At 52.7% G+C, this 19,374-nt stretch overlaps 1 protein-coding gene across 1 annotated transcript in view; it reads left to right on the top strand.

Moving 5' to 3' along the window:
* The first annotated feature begins 1,839 nt into the window (after positions 1-1,839).
* The window catches only part of DRC7 (dynein regulatory complex subunit 7), a 25,507-nt gene continuing 7,972 nt past the window's right edge, over positions 1,840-19,374 (top strand). Inside the window, exons 1-11 of the mRNA XM_044433917.1 lie at positions 1,840-1,976; positions 2,416-2,590; positions 4,362-4,487; positions 7,008-7,202; positions 8,892-9,050; positions 10,947-11,165; positions 12,078-12,206; positions 14,477-14,549; positions 15,022-15,150; positions 15,446-15,574; positions 16,341-16,567. Of these exons, the coding sequence (XP_044289852.1) occupies positions 1,840-1,976; positions 2,416-2,590; positions 4,362-4,487; positions 7,008-7,202; positions 8,892-9,050; positions 10,947-11,165; positions 12,078-12,206; positions 14,477-14,549; positions 15,022-15,150; positions 15,446-15,574; positions 16,341-16,567 (1,698 nt within the window). The remainder of the gene's footprint in view (positions 1,977-2,415; positions 2,591-4,361; positions 4,488-7,007; positions 7,203-8,891; positions 9,051-10,946; positions 11,166-12,077; positions 12,207-14,476; positions 14,550-15,021; positions 15,151-15,445; positions 15,575-16,340; positions 16,568-19,374) is intronic.

The raw sequence follows: 19,374 nt of genomic DNA, 5'->3' as shown, positions 1-19,374 counted from the left end.
ATTCTGCTGCCCCCGCCCTCACTGCTCCCTCCTCACCGATTCCAGTGGGTGCTCTGGAAAGCCCCATAGCTGTCTTCCGCTGTTGCTTTGACCTCTCTGGTACACCACAGCATCTTCTGACAATGTGGCAGCCATTTCCACCTTTGCCCGTGGAGATCCCGTGGGTGGCAGTCAGCTTCTTGAGATGGTTCTCAGCCTCTCACAGCAACCCAGATACAAACAGGCATGGACAGACTGGGGTGTGTGAGCAATTGCACCTGGCTGAGCAAACCAGGTGAGCCGCCCTGAGGCTTTGTTGCGATGGGGGCGGCATAGAAATGTTTTAAATAAATAAATAAATAAACCAGCTGGCAAGCCAAGCCGGTAAGCAAGCAGGTGGAGCCCCTTGGCCTCGCTCGAGGTGGACAAGTTCCCCAGCTGGCCCTGAGGGCTCTCCTTTCTCCCCACTGGCCTTGTCTCCTCTGCTCCTTCCCCACTTCCAACCCAGGGGCTGCACAGTCCATGGTTTGCTCACTTTGGAGGTAGAGGCAAACCCTGATGTGTCACTGGTTTGTCCTACTTTGTTTATGGAATTTTATGGAGAGTAAAGGCATCTTGCACCCATAAATCTGTCTTTTGCTGGATGAGGCCTTCTGTTGGTTAGCGCTGGGGACCCTCCACCTGGAGACACCCTGACCAGGAGCAGAGAGATGGGATCCGTGTGCTTGGGGGGAAGGGGGATGAAAGCAGCACCCGTCCCTCAGGCGTGCAAAAGCCCTGCGCCCACAGTCCCTCGCGCACTGGCTGGCCAGTCCTGGATCGGTCGGCGCTCCGGAAGTCCAGCTGGGCCCGGTTTTCCCCTCTTCTCCCTCCGCCTTTCACAAGGACTCCACATGCTCTTGACCTAATCGCTCTGCATAAGTGCCGTACTTGCCTCCCCGCAAACCCAACCCAGATAAAGCGGAGGCCGCAAGTCCTTCAGTCCCTTGTTATCTCTTCTGAGCACAAAAACAATCTGGGAGCAGCTTGACCCAGGCCTTCTCTCCTTTCTGTTTTGCTGCTTAGGCATGTTTTACATCCTTGAAAGCTCCTTTCTAGTGACATTTTTGCAGGGCAGGGATGCGCGAAGCAAGGTTGGCAGTGAGCCTTCTCCCCTGCACTCTCGTGAAGATGAGCTGGGAAAACACTTCCATTTCAGGATCTATGCAGGGGGGTCAGTGAGGGAGAAGAGCTGACCCTGCACACCGTATTTCAAGGTAGCTGCAACGGAGCCGGCAGCGCCACTGCTTCGGGCCAACTCGCTGCTTCTGTCTCAAACAATTCAGTGGGCCCTAAAGACCATGTGCAAATACATTGCATGGGGGAAACAGGCAATTCCTTGACTTGTGTGGCTGGGGATTCAGTTTCCTTTGATGCCATTTCCGAAAGAAATTCAAGGCATGTTGCAGAAAAATAGAAAATGCAAAATGTAAAACAGGTCAAACATTTCTAGAACAGCCCTCCCATATATATATATATAGATATATATATATAGAGAGAGTGAGAGTGAGATTTTTCAGTGAGGAATTACCAATGCAGAGGTGTGTGTTAGCCCCCTTTGGTGTTACTTCCACCAACATAAACCACACTGGATTCAGCATTCACTTCTACCTTCCCCAAACTCAAGCCTTCCTCTTCCTGAATCTCCCACCGCACCTGTATCTGGACCTAAAAATATTCTAACGTGCTCAGTTCTTTCCAAGTGGATGGGCAAAGGTGGGCCTTGAGGGGCCGAGTCAGTTATTGCTCCCTCCTTCCTTGATTTCCACAGCTTCCTCCCTTTGGTAAGCGCATTGTGCGGTGGGCGACTGTCGCCGCGGCATGGAGAGCAGCGAGGAAGAGACCCAGACGCCGGAAAAGGAGGAGGAAGAGCTGAGTTCCTTCCAGCGCAGTGATGAGCTCCAAGACCTGGAGGAGCAGCTTTCGCAGATCCAAGTCCATATTCCTGAAGTTGTATAGTAAGGATTGCGCATGCGTGTCTGTAGGGCGTGGGCATGCTTGCCCCGGTCCAGGAAGCCCCAGCCTGGATCAAAGAATCTTGCAATGCCCATCAAGAGCAAACCTCTTGAATCCCTGTCAGCCTGAGAACCTAATCCCGTTCTGAAGCCACTCTCAAGGGCTGCGGGGAAAGGCAGCGGCCAAAGAAAGCGGGTGCGGAACACCAGGAACACCAGGCCACCTAGCCCAAAGCGCTGCTGCCAGTAGCTGAACCAAACTTCTCGTAGTCCCCTGCTGTTCTTTCAACAGCACCTGAGCAAGATTCACGTGGCTCGGGTGCAGGGAAAGGGAACCGAATACCTCTGCTTCCAGACCTACCAGCAAGCTGCCCATGCTCCCTCGGTCCCACCAGGTCTTTCTGGCCCATGCATCTCTCCTCTGCCTTCCTGCCCCTTGCAGTGAATTCAGCTGGAATTCCATTGACACCTCCAACTTGCCAGAATCCTACAGAACGAATTCCCCGAAGGAGACGCTGCTGCTGCAGGTGGCCGATAACTTTCACCGACAGTATTCACACCTTTGTCCAGACCGCGAGCCTCTCTTCCTTCACCCTATCAATGAGGGTGGCGTGGAAGTAAGTGGGGTGGGGCTGCGGGTCTCCTCTCACCCACGTCCCAGGCGCCTGTGGGGGCCTGTTGGCTCCGTCTTAGCACTTTTTCCACAGTGATGAGCAGATCCGCAGAACCTGAGCCGAGTGAAGCTCTTCCAATTCTACCTCGGGGTTTGCTCCATGTCACACCCTATCAGACTGCAAGCTTTGTGGTGCTTTCCCCTTTTGCCCAAAATCTACATTTATTTATTTATTTATTTATTTAAACATTTCTATGCGGCCCCTTGCCGAAGCCTCGGGGCGGCTCACAGCATAAAATAAAATACAATAAAATACAAAAATAACAATATAAAATTAATAATATAAAACAAATAACATTATAAAAGAACTTGACTTGTGCACAGTTTTGAAGGACAGGCCTGTTCTCTTGTGGGTTCTGGTGTGGCTGTGAGCAATTTTTGAAATACTCCTGTCCACACTTTCTTGTTCTGTGAGTTACAGCACCAGCTCAGAAGTGTCCTGGCTTTGCATGAAAATGGTGTTTAGGACTGTGGTGAGTCCTAGGAGGTGCAAATGGGGTAAATTTGGGTCAACAGCAAACTGAAGCGAATTTGTCACTCCGTCTAGAGGGCCATACTTTTCACTGCAAACCAGTTCAGGTCTGCAACGTGGATGCACCGGTACTCGTGTTGCCCCCTGAAAGCGAATGCACCCTTTGAAAACTGACCTTTGATGAGGGTGGGAAGAATTCTCAAATTGAGATCCTCACCCAGGATTCCCCTCCAGGTGCTTAGGACGCCAACTCCCATCTGCTCTGGCCTTCATTGCCAATAGTCAAGAGGAGTGGGAATTGTAGTACAAAGCATCTGAAGAAAGGCAGGCTCGGAAAGGCAGTCTGGGAATGTGATCTAGTCCCGCTCAGTGGAGAACTACTGATTTGATTGGAGGGAAGGTTTGTGAGTTCCACTTCCAATCCACCAACACAGCTGCTTTTCAAAGGCTGAGCTTTTATTTATAATTTGCATGATCTGCATATAATTTTGCATGAACAGATTAGATAGCAAACAGTCTCTGATGTGCTGAGGATAAAATGGAGAGAAAGAGAACCTTGTACATGCCTTGTAAACTTGGCTCCTCACAAAAGGAAGAAAGGAAGCATATAAATATGTCATCATAATCTACAAATGCATACATATATGGATACTGGAGCTACCTTTGTTGAAGGCCATTGATAATGTCTTTTTAGTAACTCTAGTATGTTCCATTATACGAGGAGTCTTCAAAAAGTTCCCGCACTTTTATATTTTATAAATATATTTTATATGTTTTTTGCTGATGGTGTTAAAAACTTGGTATGGTGCTGGGAAAAATGCATCGCAAGGGATGATGACCATGTAGACAAGTGATGTGATTTGTTTTTGAAATTCTTAATAGAGTTCAAAAAAGTGTGGAAAATTTTTGAAGAACCCTCATATAATAGACAGGGATATTTATTATATATGTAACTAGTTTGGGGACCTTTTAAAATCTTATTAAAATCTGAATAGTTTGTTTTAGTTAATGGTGCAGTTTGGTTTTTCTATGGCACAATGCTAGTAAAGGTTAAAAAAAATTCTGAAACATTCATGAGGACTGGAAAGAAAAAGTAAATATATGTTTTTTACAGCTGGGATTCGTAAAAGTATAAAAGCCACTGCATATTGCTTCAAGGGCCATAAGAATCTCAGGGTTGTAGTCGCTTGTCCTCTGCTGATGCCTTCCTCCTCAGAATATCTGTGACTGTCGGCTTTTGCAGAAATTCGTGAGCACCACGGTGCGCCCCACTCTGCTGCCTTACTCCGAGCTGTACAACTGGGACGGCTGTGCCCGCTTTGTCGCAGACTATCTCACCATGGAGCCCCTCCCGTCTCCTATCGCCCCGGTAAGCAAAGGCTCTGGCAAACCGTTGCCCGCTCTCGCTGTTCCTGGTTCCAGACTGCGAGCAGCGCTGGTCCTGCCTGCTCCCTCAACACACTGGGCATTTCGGGAGGTGAGCCAACAGTTCAGGGTATCAGGAGAAGCCCATATGTAGCCACGCTGCTAAGGGTGCGATCCTGTGACGGCAGAAGCATAGAAACAGAGCGAGTCAGAAGGGGTCTCCTGGGCCATCTAGTCTGACCCCCAGCTCTGGCCGGCTCCACTCACAACATCCCCACCATGTGCACGTCCAGCCTATCTTTGAACACCCGCACTGGTGGGGCCTCAACCACCTCCCATGGAAGCCCATTCCACCCCCTCGGGGTCCTGACTGTCAGGAAGTGCTTCCTGGCATCCAGATGGAACCTGGGTTCCCTGAGCTTTGCTCCGTTGGAGCGCGTCCTGCCTTCCTCTGCAGGGGAGAACAGGTCTCTGCCCACCTCCGTGTGACACCCCCTCACGTACCTGTATGTCTCCAACAGATCCCCTCTGAGTCTCCTCTTCTCTAGATCAGTGTAAGCCCTCAAATTGGGAGGTTCATCCAGTGTGAACTTGGAGGAGTTCACAGGGGCACTTCTTACTTTCTTGTGCCTCTGCATTTTCTGCAGTCTAGCAGCAATGTTTTTATGGGAGAGAGAAAGGGGCTGAAGAGAAACCTTACGTTCTGGCCTTCCCAATCTCTTCCCTCCCCTTGTACCCCTTTCTGAGGTTACTTTCTCAATCTCAGACATCAGCCAGTTCAGTCCTTTGCATGCCAACTGCAAGGAGTTGGAGGAGCCACCCAGAGAAATCCTATGGCCCTTCAGACAATATCGATGGGCCATAGGATCATTTCCTAAGTGCATCCCTCAGCATTGCTTTAAAAAAAAGTGATAAAAGGCCAGCATTTGTCTGTAGGCATGACTTCCATCAGCACCACAAAAACTGGAAACAGATGTTTTAACGCTGCAGATATGTTTGACAGCAACTTCCATTATTCAAATGCCCAAGCTGACTCGAGGATAATAGGATCTGGATGCGAACACATCTGGAGAGTTCCAGGATGGAACAGAGTGGTTAACACTTTCCTGCATGGCAGGGATTCATTGGAAACCCCCTTCCCTGAGCTCTTGGTAGCTCCAAAAGGAAGGCTCTGCTTGGTTCTTTTCCATCAAGGGAAGGGGGGGGGGGATTCAGGGACACGTTTGCCTAAAGGCTTCCTCTACCCCGGTGCTCCTACTTTTTGCTCGGAAGCAATTGTTCAGGCCTCCTCACAGGCACAGTCCAGTGGCAAATGTTGCAACAACCTTCTAAGGTGGGTGAGTGTCCCCTGATTGCCACTACGGGGAGGTGCTGAAGGAACAGCAGCTTGGCCGAGACTACCTTGTGAGTCTGTGCAAGAGGAAAGATTTGAACCGGAGCCTCGCCATCTCTGCATGGCTGAAGGAAAACATTGAGACACATAGGAAGTGTTAACCCTGAAGGGCCACCCCGAAGACACAGTGCTTGTTAGCCCAGAATCTCAGCCCAGACCCAGCGCCTTTCCAGTCTTCCCTGACTGGGAGGCCCAGTGGCAAGGCAAGTGGGCAGCACCATGGTCTTTCACCATGATGCAGTCCGGCTACCACACCACATGGTGGCAAGGGAAAGCTGTGCGCCAAACCATGGGTTTCCGTTGCTCATCCCAGAAGCTCCTGACACCAGTCTCTGGCCCTACCCCAGATCCCCCTTCCTCCTGAAGCATTTCTCTGGCCAAAGAAGACATGAGAGGGATCTGCAGTTGACCCGGGACATCTCTTTCACTCGGATTCCCAGACTTTCGCTGGGGAGGAGGAGTTGCTCAGTGTGCACCTCAGCCAGGTCTTGCATGCATGCATGCATGCATGCAGACTCTCCCGAGCTTGCTCTGCAGCCACCACCTCCAGGGGAGGCTGGGAAGGAAGCCTGCTGGAGGCCTGGAGAGCTCCCGCATGGGCCACGCTGGGCCGGATGGGCAGAGCAGAACATCAGAAGGCTCTGCTGGATCAGGCCAGGGTCCATCTCGACCAGAGTTTTGCTCCCGCAGTGGCCACCGGCTGCGCAAATGGGAAAGACACAAGCCAGGCCTGAGCGCAGCAGCGCCCTCCTGCCCATGCTCCCCAGCACCAGCCCTCGGGGCTGGCCACCCTCAGCAATCCTCTCGTGAATGCATTGGGCCACCCCTTTGAAGCCGCCGCTTCATTTCGTGGAAATGACCCTCAGGGCTGACGTGCTGATGAAGAAGTCCTCCTTTCAGTCTGCCCGGACCTCCCACCAGCCAGCTTCGCGGGGTCACCCCGGGGGTTCTAGCACGGTCCAAGACACACCTTCCTCTCCACCGTCTCTGCACCGTGTGCCATTTTGCACCCCTTGATCACGCAAGCCTGTTCTCACCTGTGCTCTGAGCTAAGCCATCAAGTCCAGGATGAGGCCATTTCCTCTGTTCGTGGCCCCTGCATTGAAACCTCCATCCTTTTCTCCACCACAGCCGAGTTACCTCTACTCCCCTACCACCATCCTGCGGTACCAGCGGGGGAACTGCTTCGACTTCAGCATCCTCTTGTGCTCCCTGCTGATCGGCGCGGGTTATGACGCCTACTGCGTGAACGGCTATGCCACACGGGAGATCTGCATGATGGATGAATCCAGGGAGGTGTGCCCACTCCTCCAAAAGCCCGAAGAGGTGGGAGCCGGAAGTGAGCATGCTCAGGGACCGGCAGGGCCAGGGGCTTTAGCTGGGCTGTGGGCAAAGCGATGGAAGGAATCTTGAGGAGCAAAAGTGCTGTTGACTTCGCTGCCACGGACTGTAGACTTAAGACAAGGGGAAGTACAGAGATCATTCTGCAAATGTTTTGTACAGAATCAGAGAATCCTGGAATCAGAGGTGGAAGGGGCCATGAAGGCCATCGGGTCCAACCCCTGCTGTTGCAGGACAACAAGTCACACCCTCCCACTCATTTTTGGTCTTCCTCTTCTTCTGCCTTCAACTTTCCCTAGCATGGTCGTCTTCTCCAGGGAGTCTGGCCGTCTCATGATGCGCCCAAAGTTCGTCAGCTTCACTTTGGTCCTTTTTGCTTCTAGGGAAAGTCATGGCTTGCTTTGGTCTAGGACCCACTCACTGCAACGCAAACCCCCAGCACCGTGTTTTGAACACTGTCCTCTAGGGGGCAGCAAAGGCCTGCTTTTCAGGGGCACCAGGTTCAGCAGAGATCCGTGGGGGAAGAATTGATGCATCCCATTCTGAATGACTTGCAAAAACATGTAGTCATACGTGCCAGTCATTGTTCCAGAACGATAGAAGCCCGTTGCTTTGCACATTCCATTGCTCAAATGACTTCCGTAGTAAAAGGCGCTTCTGTGGGTGAGCCATGTGGCCGGAGGTGCGTGAAGGAGGTCCACCCCCACCTGCAAAGTTCTCCCCTCAAAAGGTTCCTGTTAATTAAGCAGTTGCTTATTGTTTCCACTCTGCCCTTCTTCCAAAGAACTGGGGGAAGGAACCTCGGATCGCCTCTCCATTGAGTCTCCTCCCCGTGACCCCATCAGGTTGAGGAGCATAGGACGGGTCACCCAGGCAGTTTTAGCCTGGGCCAAATTCTAGCTCAGAGACATTCCAGGGGCCAAATTCCAGGGGTGGGCAGGGCCAAAGGCAACCTGGATGGGACTAAAATTTTAAAAAAGGTGGGTGCATTTAAGCTTAAAGTTTTTGACTGCCAACAAGTCAGCTGCAGGAGAGCCCGGTGGGGAAAAGGTTAGGGTCAAACGAAAGGGAGTGGGCCAGGCAGGGCTCCTCGTGGACTCGTGATGGGAGACTGGGGGATCAAGGGGGGGGGCGGGAGCCTTGGAAGCTCCATCACAGCTGCAGTTTCTCAGCCAACCATGAGAACAGATGTGTTTTGGAGGGTGAGCCGTTGCCTTGCCACTGGGAGGGCCGAGCTGCCCAACTGGGGGCTTGTGGGTCTCTCTGGCTGGTTGTCCACCCGTCGGAGCCACTCTCAGAGTGTAAAAGAAAGAGATAGAGAAGGACTGGGGGAAATGTCCTGGTTTGGACTCAGCACTCTTTACATGAACAGAGGATCATAGTCCAGCCCACCTGAAGGCCTGATAAGGCACCCTGGGCTTCCCCCAAACCCCTCCTCTCTCCCTTTCCTGCAGCTGCCAAGTTTGGGTGGTCTCCTGCTTTAATCCCCCCACCGCCCACCCTAAAACCTTGACAGGTCCTTCCCAAAGCTTGTTACTGGCAGTAAGAATTAAAAGGTGCCGGCTTGCTCCTTCGAAGGCGGGCAATAGGCCAGCTGCAAGGACATCGCAGTTCACTAGACCTCCCGGCGGGCACAACTTGAGGCAAGAGTTTCCATTTTGCTTCTGGTGGCAGGTCCCCGTAGAAGCTGCGAAAGCAAAGCCGAAGAAGTACGCCATCAAGCCCTTGCGGGACCTGCGGAGTAAGTTTGAGATGCGCCAGGAAGCAAAGCAGGAGGCGATAGTGCAGGCCACAGAGGAGAAGAAGCGGAAGGAGGAGGAAGCAAAGATCACGGTGAGCAGCAGCGCCTGGATTCTCCCCTGCTGCTCACAGCACAGGGTTTGGGCCTTGGATTAGGGAAGTCTCTGAGCAGAAACCATGCACAGGTGTTTGCAAATATTTTTGTCTGTTTGCAAGATTTTTCTTTTTTTAATTTTAATCTTTGTTTTCTTAACAAACAGGTACATAAGATGGAATATGAAACAAAGCAAACTAAAATAAAACAAAATACACTGCACAAAGCAAACCGTAATGAACAAAGTTGCCAAGGGAACTCTAAACAACACAACCTATACATCCAGCCCCCAAATTTATCCATCTTTCTAACTCTCAACACTCTGTGAGAGTGTGTTAAAAAAAGAAATTGTTAATCTATACAAGAACAAATACTCCAAACATTTCAAATATTCTACTGCTTTTTTCCTAGTCCAAACTTCCCTTAAATCCCATTAGTCCTGCTGAACATATCAAAATTTCCATTATTAAAATCTTCTAACGACCTTCTGTGTACGTAGTTAGTTAACTTTGCCATCCCTTCATATTCAGCTAGTCTATTTTCCATTCTTCAGTTGCTGGGGTCTCCAGGGATTTCCATTCAGAAGCAATTGCGATTCTTTCTCACACACTTATGTACTCCGGCATGTTCTTTGAAAAGATCTCTGGCACTATATTCAGAAGCAGGTTCTTGGGGCTCAGAGGAAGCTTAATTTTAAAACTTTGGTCTCTCTTCAGAGCGTATACATCTTTTGCCTTTTGCAAGATTTTGCTAGCTCTTCCCACAAATGAGGCCAAATTGGTTTTCAGGTGAAGTCATCCTTCCTTCACTTGCTCTGATCCCAAAGCTCCTCTTGCCACTACAACGCTGCAGCATCGTCCAATTCACTGATCAGGCGTGAGCATCTGTGGATCTATTCCGAGACGCGCCAGTCCCGCTTTTATTTATCCTCTGTGCAACCGCCGAGGAGGCTGAGAGGCTCGGTGGCACAGCCCCATGGGTCCGTCCCTCGCTCGCTACGGGCGGTTCGGTTCAGAGAGATTTGTCTGATTCTGAAGGGGAGCGAGGCAGAGCATGCAGGTTTGGAAGGGGTTTTCAGGGTGGGGGGGAGGCGATGCCAGGCCCCAGCCCTGGCCCAGGCCCAGAAAGAGGTGATGAGAAAAGTGTGGGGGTCTCTCCCATTTGGGCCATCTTGCTGCCAAGACGTGGGAGCCGGAAGCGTTCCCGAAAGCGAGGACAGTTTCGGTTTGGATTCAGCTCTAGGCTTAAGCATAGCCTTCTCCTTCAAGGCTACTTAGAGTCCATGCTGCTCTGTAATCAGCTGAGTTTCAGGAGAAGAACTGCACTCAGGAGGGTTTGGCCTGAGCTTGGAAAACAGAAGGAAAAGGGGGAGAGGACTCCGGGGAAAGAAAGTAACGTCCGAAGCAACAGGGAGAAAATCTAGCCAAATAGATGGAGGAGCGCGATCGTTTTCGTGGAGGAGTTTTCAGGCAAAATGGCCATCCCACAAAAAGGGCTGGTTTCAACCCAAATCTTGGACACGGGGGCCAATCCTGAATAGCCTCTGTCTACAACTAGTGTTAGAAATAGGTCCCGGGGCTGCTGATTTGCTACGGCTTGTTCTGCCAGGCAGTTCTCCCACTGTGACAGGAGAGTTTTCTCCACCCTTGTACCCATTAGATGTTTTGAAGGATAATCACATCAATTCTGACTTGTGGCCGTGTTGGAAGGCATGATGGGAGTTGTAGTCCAAAGCACTGGGTGGGCACCAGGCTGGGATAGGTTGTGATTTGATGGCAAGCCAGATGGGCAATGGTCATCTATGGAGGTTCGATGTTGGGAACTAGCACTGAAAGGCCAAAAGCTTCTAGTTGTGTTAGAACGACCTGCCATAGCTCTTTTTCTCTCCATTGCAGGAAGCTGAAAAGCCCCAGCCAGACGCCCTGTATGGCCTCCGCGTCCACGCCTGGGTTCTGGTCCTTTCGGGCAAGCGCGAAGTGCCCGAGAGTTTCTTCATTGACCCTTTCACAGGAAAAAGCTATAGTGCCACGGACGATCACTTCCTTGGCATTGAAAGTGTCTGGAACCATCAAAATTATTGGATCAACATGCAGGATTGTTGGAACGCTTGCAAGGTAATCTTGTGGCTGATTTTATACCGCACAGTTTGAGCAACTGCCTTTGCACAACGAGACAATTGTTCGTTCGCTGCACCACAAGGCCAGTTTGATCCTGTCCTTTGGTCTGTGCATGCATGCTGCGCTTTTCCCAGAGGCGCCATCACTGAGTGGCTTGCAGACAGACGTGCGCGCGGAAAAGCACCATCGGAACAGAGAACATTAAGCTGAGTTTGAGGCTGTCAGGAGCAAAAGCTCACATATGTACTGCCTACTTAGGAAAGGCCAGTTTGAATGAATGACTTTCTAAAGCTTTCTTAAATGCTGTCGTTGAAGGTACAAAGTACAAAGTTGCAAGAAGGCAGTTCTGCGTTGAGGGGCTACCACCAAGAAGGCCCCGCCTCTTGCACTCACCCATCTAGCTTTCTAGGACTCCAGCACTGAAGCCCTGTTTGAGCATTCCTCTCAGCACCAGAGGGCTCAAAGTGGATGGAAGGCTGGGGCTGCCCATGCTGCCCACCCACTGCCTTTCCCAGCGTGCCAGCCCTGCCCTTCCCTTCCCTTCCCAGTACAGGCTGGGCTGGGCTGAATCCGCGAGGGGTTCAACTTGTATTCACTCGAATGCGAGCAGAACCTGTTGCACAATCAGGAACCCCAACAAGGCAGGGTTTGCACCTGCCTGCATCTGTGCAACGCATGGCTCCCGGTTCAGCCAGCTGCACTGTGCTGACTCAGTACAGGGCAAGCATGCCTGGCCACGTAGAGGGCCAAGCCCCATTTGCAAGCTCTGCTCGCGAGAAGCCCTGCTTTGGCAGGCGAAGGCAGGGACCGATTCGCCCACCGCTCCCCGGGGAGGGCCTGGGGCAGCACCTCCAGATGAAGGTAGCATGCCTTGTGCGGCTCCCGCGATCTGTACCGATGGCTTCGTAGGACCTCCAGTTTGACCTCGGGGACCCCGTGCGCTGGGAATTTATGCTGCTAGGCACAGACAAGCCGCTCCTGTCCCTGCCTGAGATGGAGGAGGAGGAGGAGATAGTGGATGAAGAGGTGGATGATCTGGTAAGTGAGCAGCTTGTCTTCTTACTCCTTGCGCTGCTGGATTGTGCACGGCCGTCTCTTGCAGGATAGCTGGCAGGCTCCTGCGGACACTTTCCCCATTGGCCTTACGGATATTTGCTTGGCCCCAAGAAGCAGAAAGAACTGAGGCCCGTAAGATGCTCCAGCGTCATGTAGTGGTTAGAGTATTGGACTGGGACTCAGGAGACGTGGGTTCGAGGCCCCAATTGGCCAGTCAGCGACTCTCTCCTGCCTCGTGGAGATATTGCAAGCGCAGTTTGCAGAGGAGGAGAAGGACTGGGTGAGCCACCGTGGGTTCCCTGCGAGAGGAAAACCATTGGGGTTCAAATCTGGTATAACAATCGCAGCAGGCAGTGATTTTCCGGTTGCCCTTTTCAAAGCAATTTGGTGCAGTTCTTGCTCAGGGATGATGGGCTGGAATCCTCAGGACTCCTTGTGGAAGCAATTCGAGTGTAGAGTGACCCGAGGACACCCCCAAATCACAGGGCTTGAGAGTCCAACCCCCTGCTTGAGGCTGGCATGCAGGCCCAGAGCGTTCCCAGTCAGGGGTCGCCCAGCCTGTCCCTGAATGCACCCCGTGGCGGAAGGCCCAGCCCTCCCGCAGCAACTGCCTTCCGTTGTTATCAGGCGTTCTGCTCCGTGTTCCGTCCTCCTGTAAGTGAAGCCCGTTGGATTTAGCCCTCCCCTCTGAGGCAGCGGCGGACAAACCCAGCCGTGCCCAGTCCTTCAACTGATCGTCATAGGACGTGTTTTTCCATACTGGGGCTGCCCTTGAGGATGGCCTGGCAACAGCTGGTGCAGAATAGGGCCGCTCGGTTGGTGACGGGAGCCCTAGAGCGGTCCACGGAACACCTACACTGAGAGATCTGCATTGGCCACCCGTCGTGGCCCAGGCCCAATTCAAGGTGCCTGCGTTGACACAGAAAGCCCCAAACAGCCCAGGCCCCGGTTATCCTGGGGAGCCCCTGCGCCCCTGTGTGCCTACCTGGCCTTTGAGATCCACGCAGGGCCCCTCCTGTGTGAGCCGCCCCTTAAGGGATGCAACCCATCCTAAGACCCCAGTAACGGCACAGTCTATGAAAGCTTTAAATAAATGAATGAGGAGGGGAGAGGGATGGCCGCGAGGAGCAGGGCCTTTTCTGCAGCTGCTCCCCATATCTGGAACGCTCTCCCCAAGAGACTCGCCTGGCGCCTTCCTGCCTCTCTTTTTGGCACCAGGCAAAGACCTTCCTTTTTGAAGAAAATATTTGAATAACTGATTGCCGTAGAGCTTTGTTTTGTATGTTTTGCTGTATTTTATTGTTTTTAAGCGTTACGGTTTTTGTTGTGTTTTTCTCTTGTGTTGTGAGCCACCTGGAGGTGCTGTGGCACAACTGGGAGGCATACAAATGCTTTAAATCAAGAAATACCGCTCACCATCTCCCTTGTGCTCCTTTGGACCTATTCCAGGAGATTGAAACATGCAGTTCCCGGACTCGGAATCAGCCCTCCAGATGAGGTGCAATTAGTCCAGGATGGTCTTATTTTCTGTGCCTTGGCCATGATGGGGTGGATCCAGACTCAATCATGTTTAGAGTAGACCCTTTCAAATCAATGGAACAGGCTAGTTTTCACTAAATGGCGTTGACTCCACTAAATCACGTGTGCTAAGCGTGACAGTCTCGAGCCAACTTGTTGGTGGTGTAGCTGCAGCTACATCACACGGCTGACTCATGTTCAGCTTCTGAGAGCAACAGCTGCTACACCTGTGTTACTACCAAGCCTGGTATTCCCCGTGCTCTATCCATGCATTTGGTAGAGGATGCCTGATTTGGCAGCTGTGCCCTCCTGGGCAAAGACACGCCCCACGTCTCTTCCTCTTTCTCCAAATACTATGGAGAAGCAGCTGTAAAGGCAAAGTCCATTAACTGAACATTTCCAAAGGCTTATAGACAAGGGCGGGCGCTTCAAGAAGCACCCTGATTTTAATGGTTGTTCTTAATACTCTGCTATGTCTTTTGCAAATTTTGTAAAGGCCTATTGCTGAGTACAATAAGAGCCATAAGCACAGTGGAGGACACGGTCCCATCACTTGCGCCGAGGACAGAGCCGTCTGCCTGTCCAGACAGATGCTGCACGTGGAACGGGGGGGGGGGGGGCATCACGTTTGCGCCAGGCAGCAGCAAGCCTGGGCTGGCCCAGGCCAGGAGCACTTAGCGGTGCAGGTTCAAAGGATCCAAATCCTAACAGGCTCTTCTCCTGGATCCTGACAGCTTAAAGAAGAGGAGCCAAAGGGCTTTGACATGCCTGCCTCTTGGGTCGAGCAGATCCAGATATCGCCAAAAGGTACTCCTCCTTTTTTGTCTCTTGCTCTATTGTGACCAAGTGTGGGCCAGACGCTGCAATGGAGCTCCCAGGCATTTCGGGTGCATTGACCAGATAATTTCGGAGACAGTCTAGGACCTTGACTCTCTGCAAGGTTCCTGCTGTCGGAGCAACATGCGGGCGAGCTCGCTTGGCTCCCGTCCATTCCTAGGATCACACGTAGCTCTCCGTGATACTGCTGCCTTCTCTCTCTCTCTCTGGTAAACCAGGCGCATGATCTATCTGGACCCACCTAACTTGTCTTGTCTCAGATCAGATCTTCGGCATGATCGCCACAGGCTGTTGGTGGCAACCAGAATGCTACTACCCAAAAGGCGCCCAGCACTTCCAGCCAGCATGGCCCATGGCTGGGGATGTTGGGCATTTTAGTCCAACATCTGGTGTCTCTGCTTATATGTGGTCCACGAAACATTGTCCCTGCTGTTGTCTCCAGAATTTGAGGCTCGTTGTCCCCAGGGCAAGAAGGTGATTCAGTACAAGAATGCCAAGCTGGAGAAGTGGGCGCCGTATCTGAACAGCAATGGGTTGGTCAGCCGGCTGACTATCTATGAGGATCCAGACTGTAAGTACCGCCAGAACAGCCCCTGCCACGGGGGCTGCACAACTGGAATGTTCAGTGTACCTTCCCTAACTCCCTTGTGGTTGAAAAAGCACATGGCTTCCCCAACCACCTTGTCGCGGACCTATCCATGCACTGCAGTCAAGGGTCCCAAGCCCAGCCTTTCCTCACTGGGCGCCAATGGCGAGATTCTCTTTGCAAAGCGATGGGTTGCCTGAACAGGCTTTGCGTTGGTCTGGTATCCGGCGAGGCGTCCTGGCCGAGCATAAGTTGCCACAGCTACAGGATTTCCCCTCAGGTACCAAAGTGTTGGAGGTGAAGGAGTGGTTCAAGAATCGAGAAGACATGATGGAGATGAGAGAACTGAATAAGCAAACCAATGTGACTACTGAGTTCTTCCTTCCTGGACATGTCCAGGGACTCAAAGGTACCCAACCCCACAGAAAGCTTTTTTTGAGTGGGAAGGGAAAGTCGCTCACGGAACAAGCGGTGCCAGGAGTCCCCGTGCATCACCTCTTCAAGCTCAGGACCGCTTGCATTTCCCCGCTTTGCTTTGCCACTTCCATTTCCTCGTTTTCACCAGGAAGGGCATGCTTCCCTCTCCACCATTCTGGGGGCATACCGGGGACATGGAAAGGCTGCGAGTCCTGCAGATGCAGGGCTGCTCCTCATCCTTCCCCACGATGCCCACAGAATGTCCACTAGGCCTCTCTCGATGTCAGAACCCTGATGTCAAAGAGGCAATGGCTGTGGACGTCTCTGGGGAGGCTGCAGAGTCAGGCCTCGCTCGCTCTCTGCCCGTCTCCCACTGGAGGAGGTCCATCACAACCTCAGCCCCACGCCATGCTGCCCCGGGTAGCGTAGGACGGCAGCCTAAGTCTGCAACCCTGTGCATAACCACCTGGAGGACCATTGAAGACACCAGTGGTTACTTGTGAGTAAATATGCATTGGGTTGCACTGTAAATCACACAAATAAGATGACTACATACTCTTGCTGCTTCCTCTTCCTCTTCCCACAACTTCCCACAAATTATGCAGCAGCTGCAGGGAAGAACAAAGAGCTCACCCACTCTTCCCCTTCTCGCACCCCGTTGATCTGGTGGGTCTCCTCCTCTGGTGGCCGAGTTTTCCTGCAGATGCCTCTGGCGGTCTCGCTGGAGATCTCACCCAGATTTTCTCTGTGGTCCATAGCACACATGTACAAGACGATGGAGCCCGAGACGGAGCGCACCATGGAATTCTATGGTGAGACGCGCGTGGACGGCCTTCAGAAACGCGTGGAGACTTCCAAAGACATGGCGGAATATTTCGCAGGCCGCTCAGATTTCTTGAACTACCGGCACACTGAGTTTGGCAAAAGAATCAAGAAGCCTGGCAACGCCGTGGCCGTCACTGAAACCAACGCTAGGCCTATTTTGGTAAGCGGCGCACGGTGGGTGGTGTGCAGCTCCTCCGGAAGTCCCCAGCTCACTTTTTCCCTCTGCTGCAGATTCATGAGCTGCCTTTTCAGGCAACTTGCGCTCTGCTTCTGTCCGTGCCACTGTAGCAGCAACATCATATGCTCTTACTGTAGCATATTATGAATCGCCACTAAAAGTATCACCTAAAAAAAGAAACGCATCACCCGAAGAAGGGGCAGGCCGTGATTTGCAAATGTTCACTTCTGCACCCTGCTGCACGTTTCGAAGTAGCTGTTGCAATTTAAAGAGAGTATATCTTGTAGTGGAGAAATCGGCTTGGGACCTGGTTATCTAAAGGAGCGCCTGCGTCCGTATCTGCCCTCCCGCCCCCCGAGATTGGCGGCAGAGGCCCTTCTCCGGGAACCCTCCATGAAAGAAATGAGGAGGGTGAGTACCCGGAGGAGGGCCTTCTCCGCGGTGGCGCCCCACTTATGGAATGCGCTCCCCAGAGAGGTCCGCCTGGCTCCGTCGTTATTTGTTTTTCGGCGCCAGGTCAAGAGCTTTTTATTTAAACGTTATTTTAATTAATTGCTGATTATTAATTGGTTTTATATTATTTGCCAGGAAGTTTCCAGTTTTTATGTATTTGTATTGATATTTATTTGTTGAAAGCTTATGTGAAGGGGGCGGCATACAAGAACTCCAGACAAACAAACAAACAAACAAACAAAATGGTGATGGAGAAGGGGCATCTCCCTGCCCGCTCATCCTTCTATCTGGGTGCTAATTGTTATTGGACAAGAGTTCTGGTGGTTCTTTATCTCTAAACTGGAACCTGGAATTAAACAGAAAATCCTTCAAGTAGGGGTTTCTTGGCGTTTTGGCTCTGGCCTCTTGGCAGAGCAGCAGGGCAGCAGCGGCAGAGGCTGGGAGAGAGGGCTGAGCGGCCAGGGGACTGGCGAGGGCAAGGCAGGAGCTGGGCAGGAGCAGCAGAGAGGAAGGGGGCGGGGCCAGAGGGGCCGGGAGGGAGCAGGGGGCCAGGAGCAGCGGAGAGGAAGGGGGCGGGGCCAGAGGGGCCGGGAGGGAGCAGGGGGCGGGGCCACCGGCCTGGGGGACTGACAAGGCTGCGCTCGGCCACTGCCAGCCTTTGGGCTCTGGCCTCTTGGCGTGGCCTGGGCTGCCTGGGGACTCCCTTCCCTAGGAGGCTGAGGGGTTTTGTTTGTTTGCTTGTTTTAGTGCTTTCTCTCTCTCTCTCTCTCTCTCTCTCTCTCTCTCTCTCTCTCTCTCTCTTTCTTTCTTTCTTTCTTTCTTTCTTGTGCTTTGCTTTGCTTTTCCTCCAATTTAAATTTTATTTTATCCGTGTGTGTGGGGTTTTGTCTGGGAGAACTGGGCGAGTGAGGGGTGCTGCAGGACAGAGAAGGCGGGGGACCAAGGCAGGGTCTCGGAAGGGATCCCAATGGCAGGCCAGGGGATGGCCTTGGCGGGAGTCACGGGTGTTGCCGTCCGCTGCGGCAGCTGCGACATGTTTGCCCTCCTCCCCCAGGAGAGGCAGGGCTACACTTGCCCTCGGTGCAAGCGGGTGACCCTCCTAGAGGAGGCGGTGAGCTGCCTGAGGGCCGAGAGAGCCCTCTAGCCCCCGGGAGCAGCCCCCCTCCAGACAGAGGGTTGAGGGGCATGGGAGGAGCAGCCGGGGAGCCACGGAGGCAGGTCACCCACAGGAGGGGGAGGCCAGCACGGCCGCCTCCTCCTGGGGCCGATCTGGAGCCGGGAAGCAGGTTCTCTCCGCTTGGGGAGGCTGGGGCTGATGAGGCCTCGGGGGACCAGCAGGATCCCCAGCCTGGGACCACAAGCGGCAAGGGGGCCGCTGCAGGAGAGGCGAGGGCCAGGGCATGGCTGCCTACCACCACTGGGAAGAGACAGTGGCAGGGAATCGTCATCGGGGACTTCCTGCTGAGGGGCACTGAGGCAGCAGTGCGCCACCCCAACCTGGAGACAAGGGAGGTTTGCTGCCTGCCTGCCGGTGACAGCCAGGTCACGTCGCTTCCTAGAAGCCATAGAGGGAGGGTTTTTCACACAGAGGGTCCAAGAGGGGACAAGGGGGGGAAACATCCTTGACTTGGTCTTGACCAATAGGGAGGAGCTGAAAGATGAAGTACAGATCATTAGGGGAGCTCTGGATGTGAGTGATCACTCCATCCTTTGCTTTGAGATCAGGAATGGGGACGTGCAGCAGGTTGAGCGCTAGAAGCTGCGACTTCAAGAGGGCCAACTTTGGCCAACGGAAGGCCAGACTGGGGAAAGTCTCCTGGGATGGGTTACTGGAAGGCAAGGGAGTTAAGAGGTGGATGGCACTCAAAAGGGAGGTTTTGGAGGCGCAAGCCTTGACGATACCTCTAGTCAATAAGGTGGGGAGGCGGAGGAGAGCGCCACCATGGATGTGAAAGGAGGTGGTTAGAGGGATTAGACAAAAGAGGAACCTCCGTAGGAAGTGGGTACTGGGGCAAATAGACAAAGGGGTATACCGGGGGGAGGAGGCCCGTTGCAGAAGGATTCTTCGCAAGGGTAAGGCTGATTACAAGCTGAGACTTGCCAAGAATATCAAGAGCAACAAAAAGGGCTTCTTTCAGCATGGAAATAGGAAGAGGAAGGGGAGACAAGTGGTGGGACCACTAAATAAGGAGGAAGGAGATCCAGTGACTGATATGAGGGAACAGGCACAGATGCTAAATGACTATTCTGCCTCTGTGTTCTCCCCAAAGCAGGACGGGGGATATCTGCATAGGAGATTAGATGAGGCTGGGGACTTAGGGGCACAGATTAGAGTC

Source organism: Varanus komodoensis, unplaced genomic scaffold (assembly GCF_004798865.1).
Source record: "Varanus komodoensis strain SLA01 unplaced genomic scaffold, ASM479886v1 scaffold27, whole genome shotgun sequence".
Lineage (NCBI taxonomy): Eukaryota > Metazoa > Chordata > Lepidosauria > Squamata > Varanidae > Varanus > Varanus komodoensis.
Note: the sequence above shows the minus strand (reverse complement) of the source record. Positions and strands in the feature narration are given on the sequence as shown.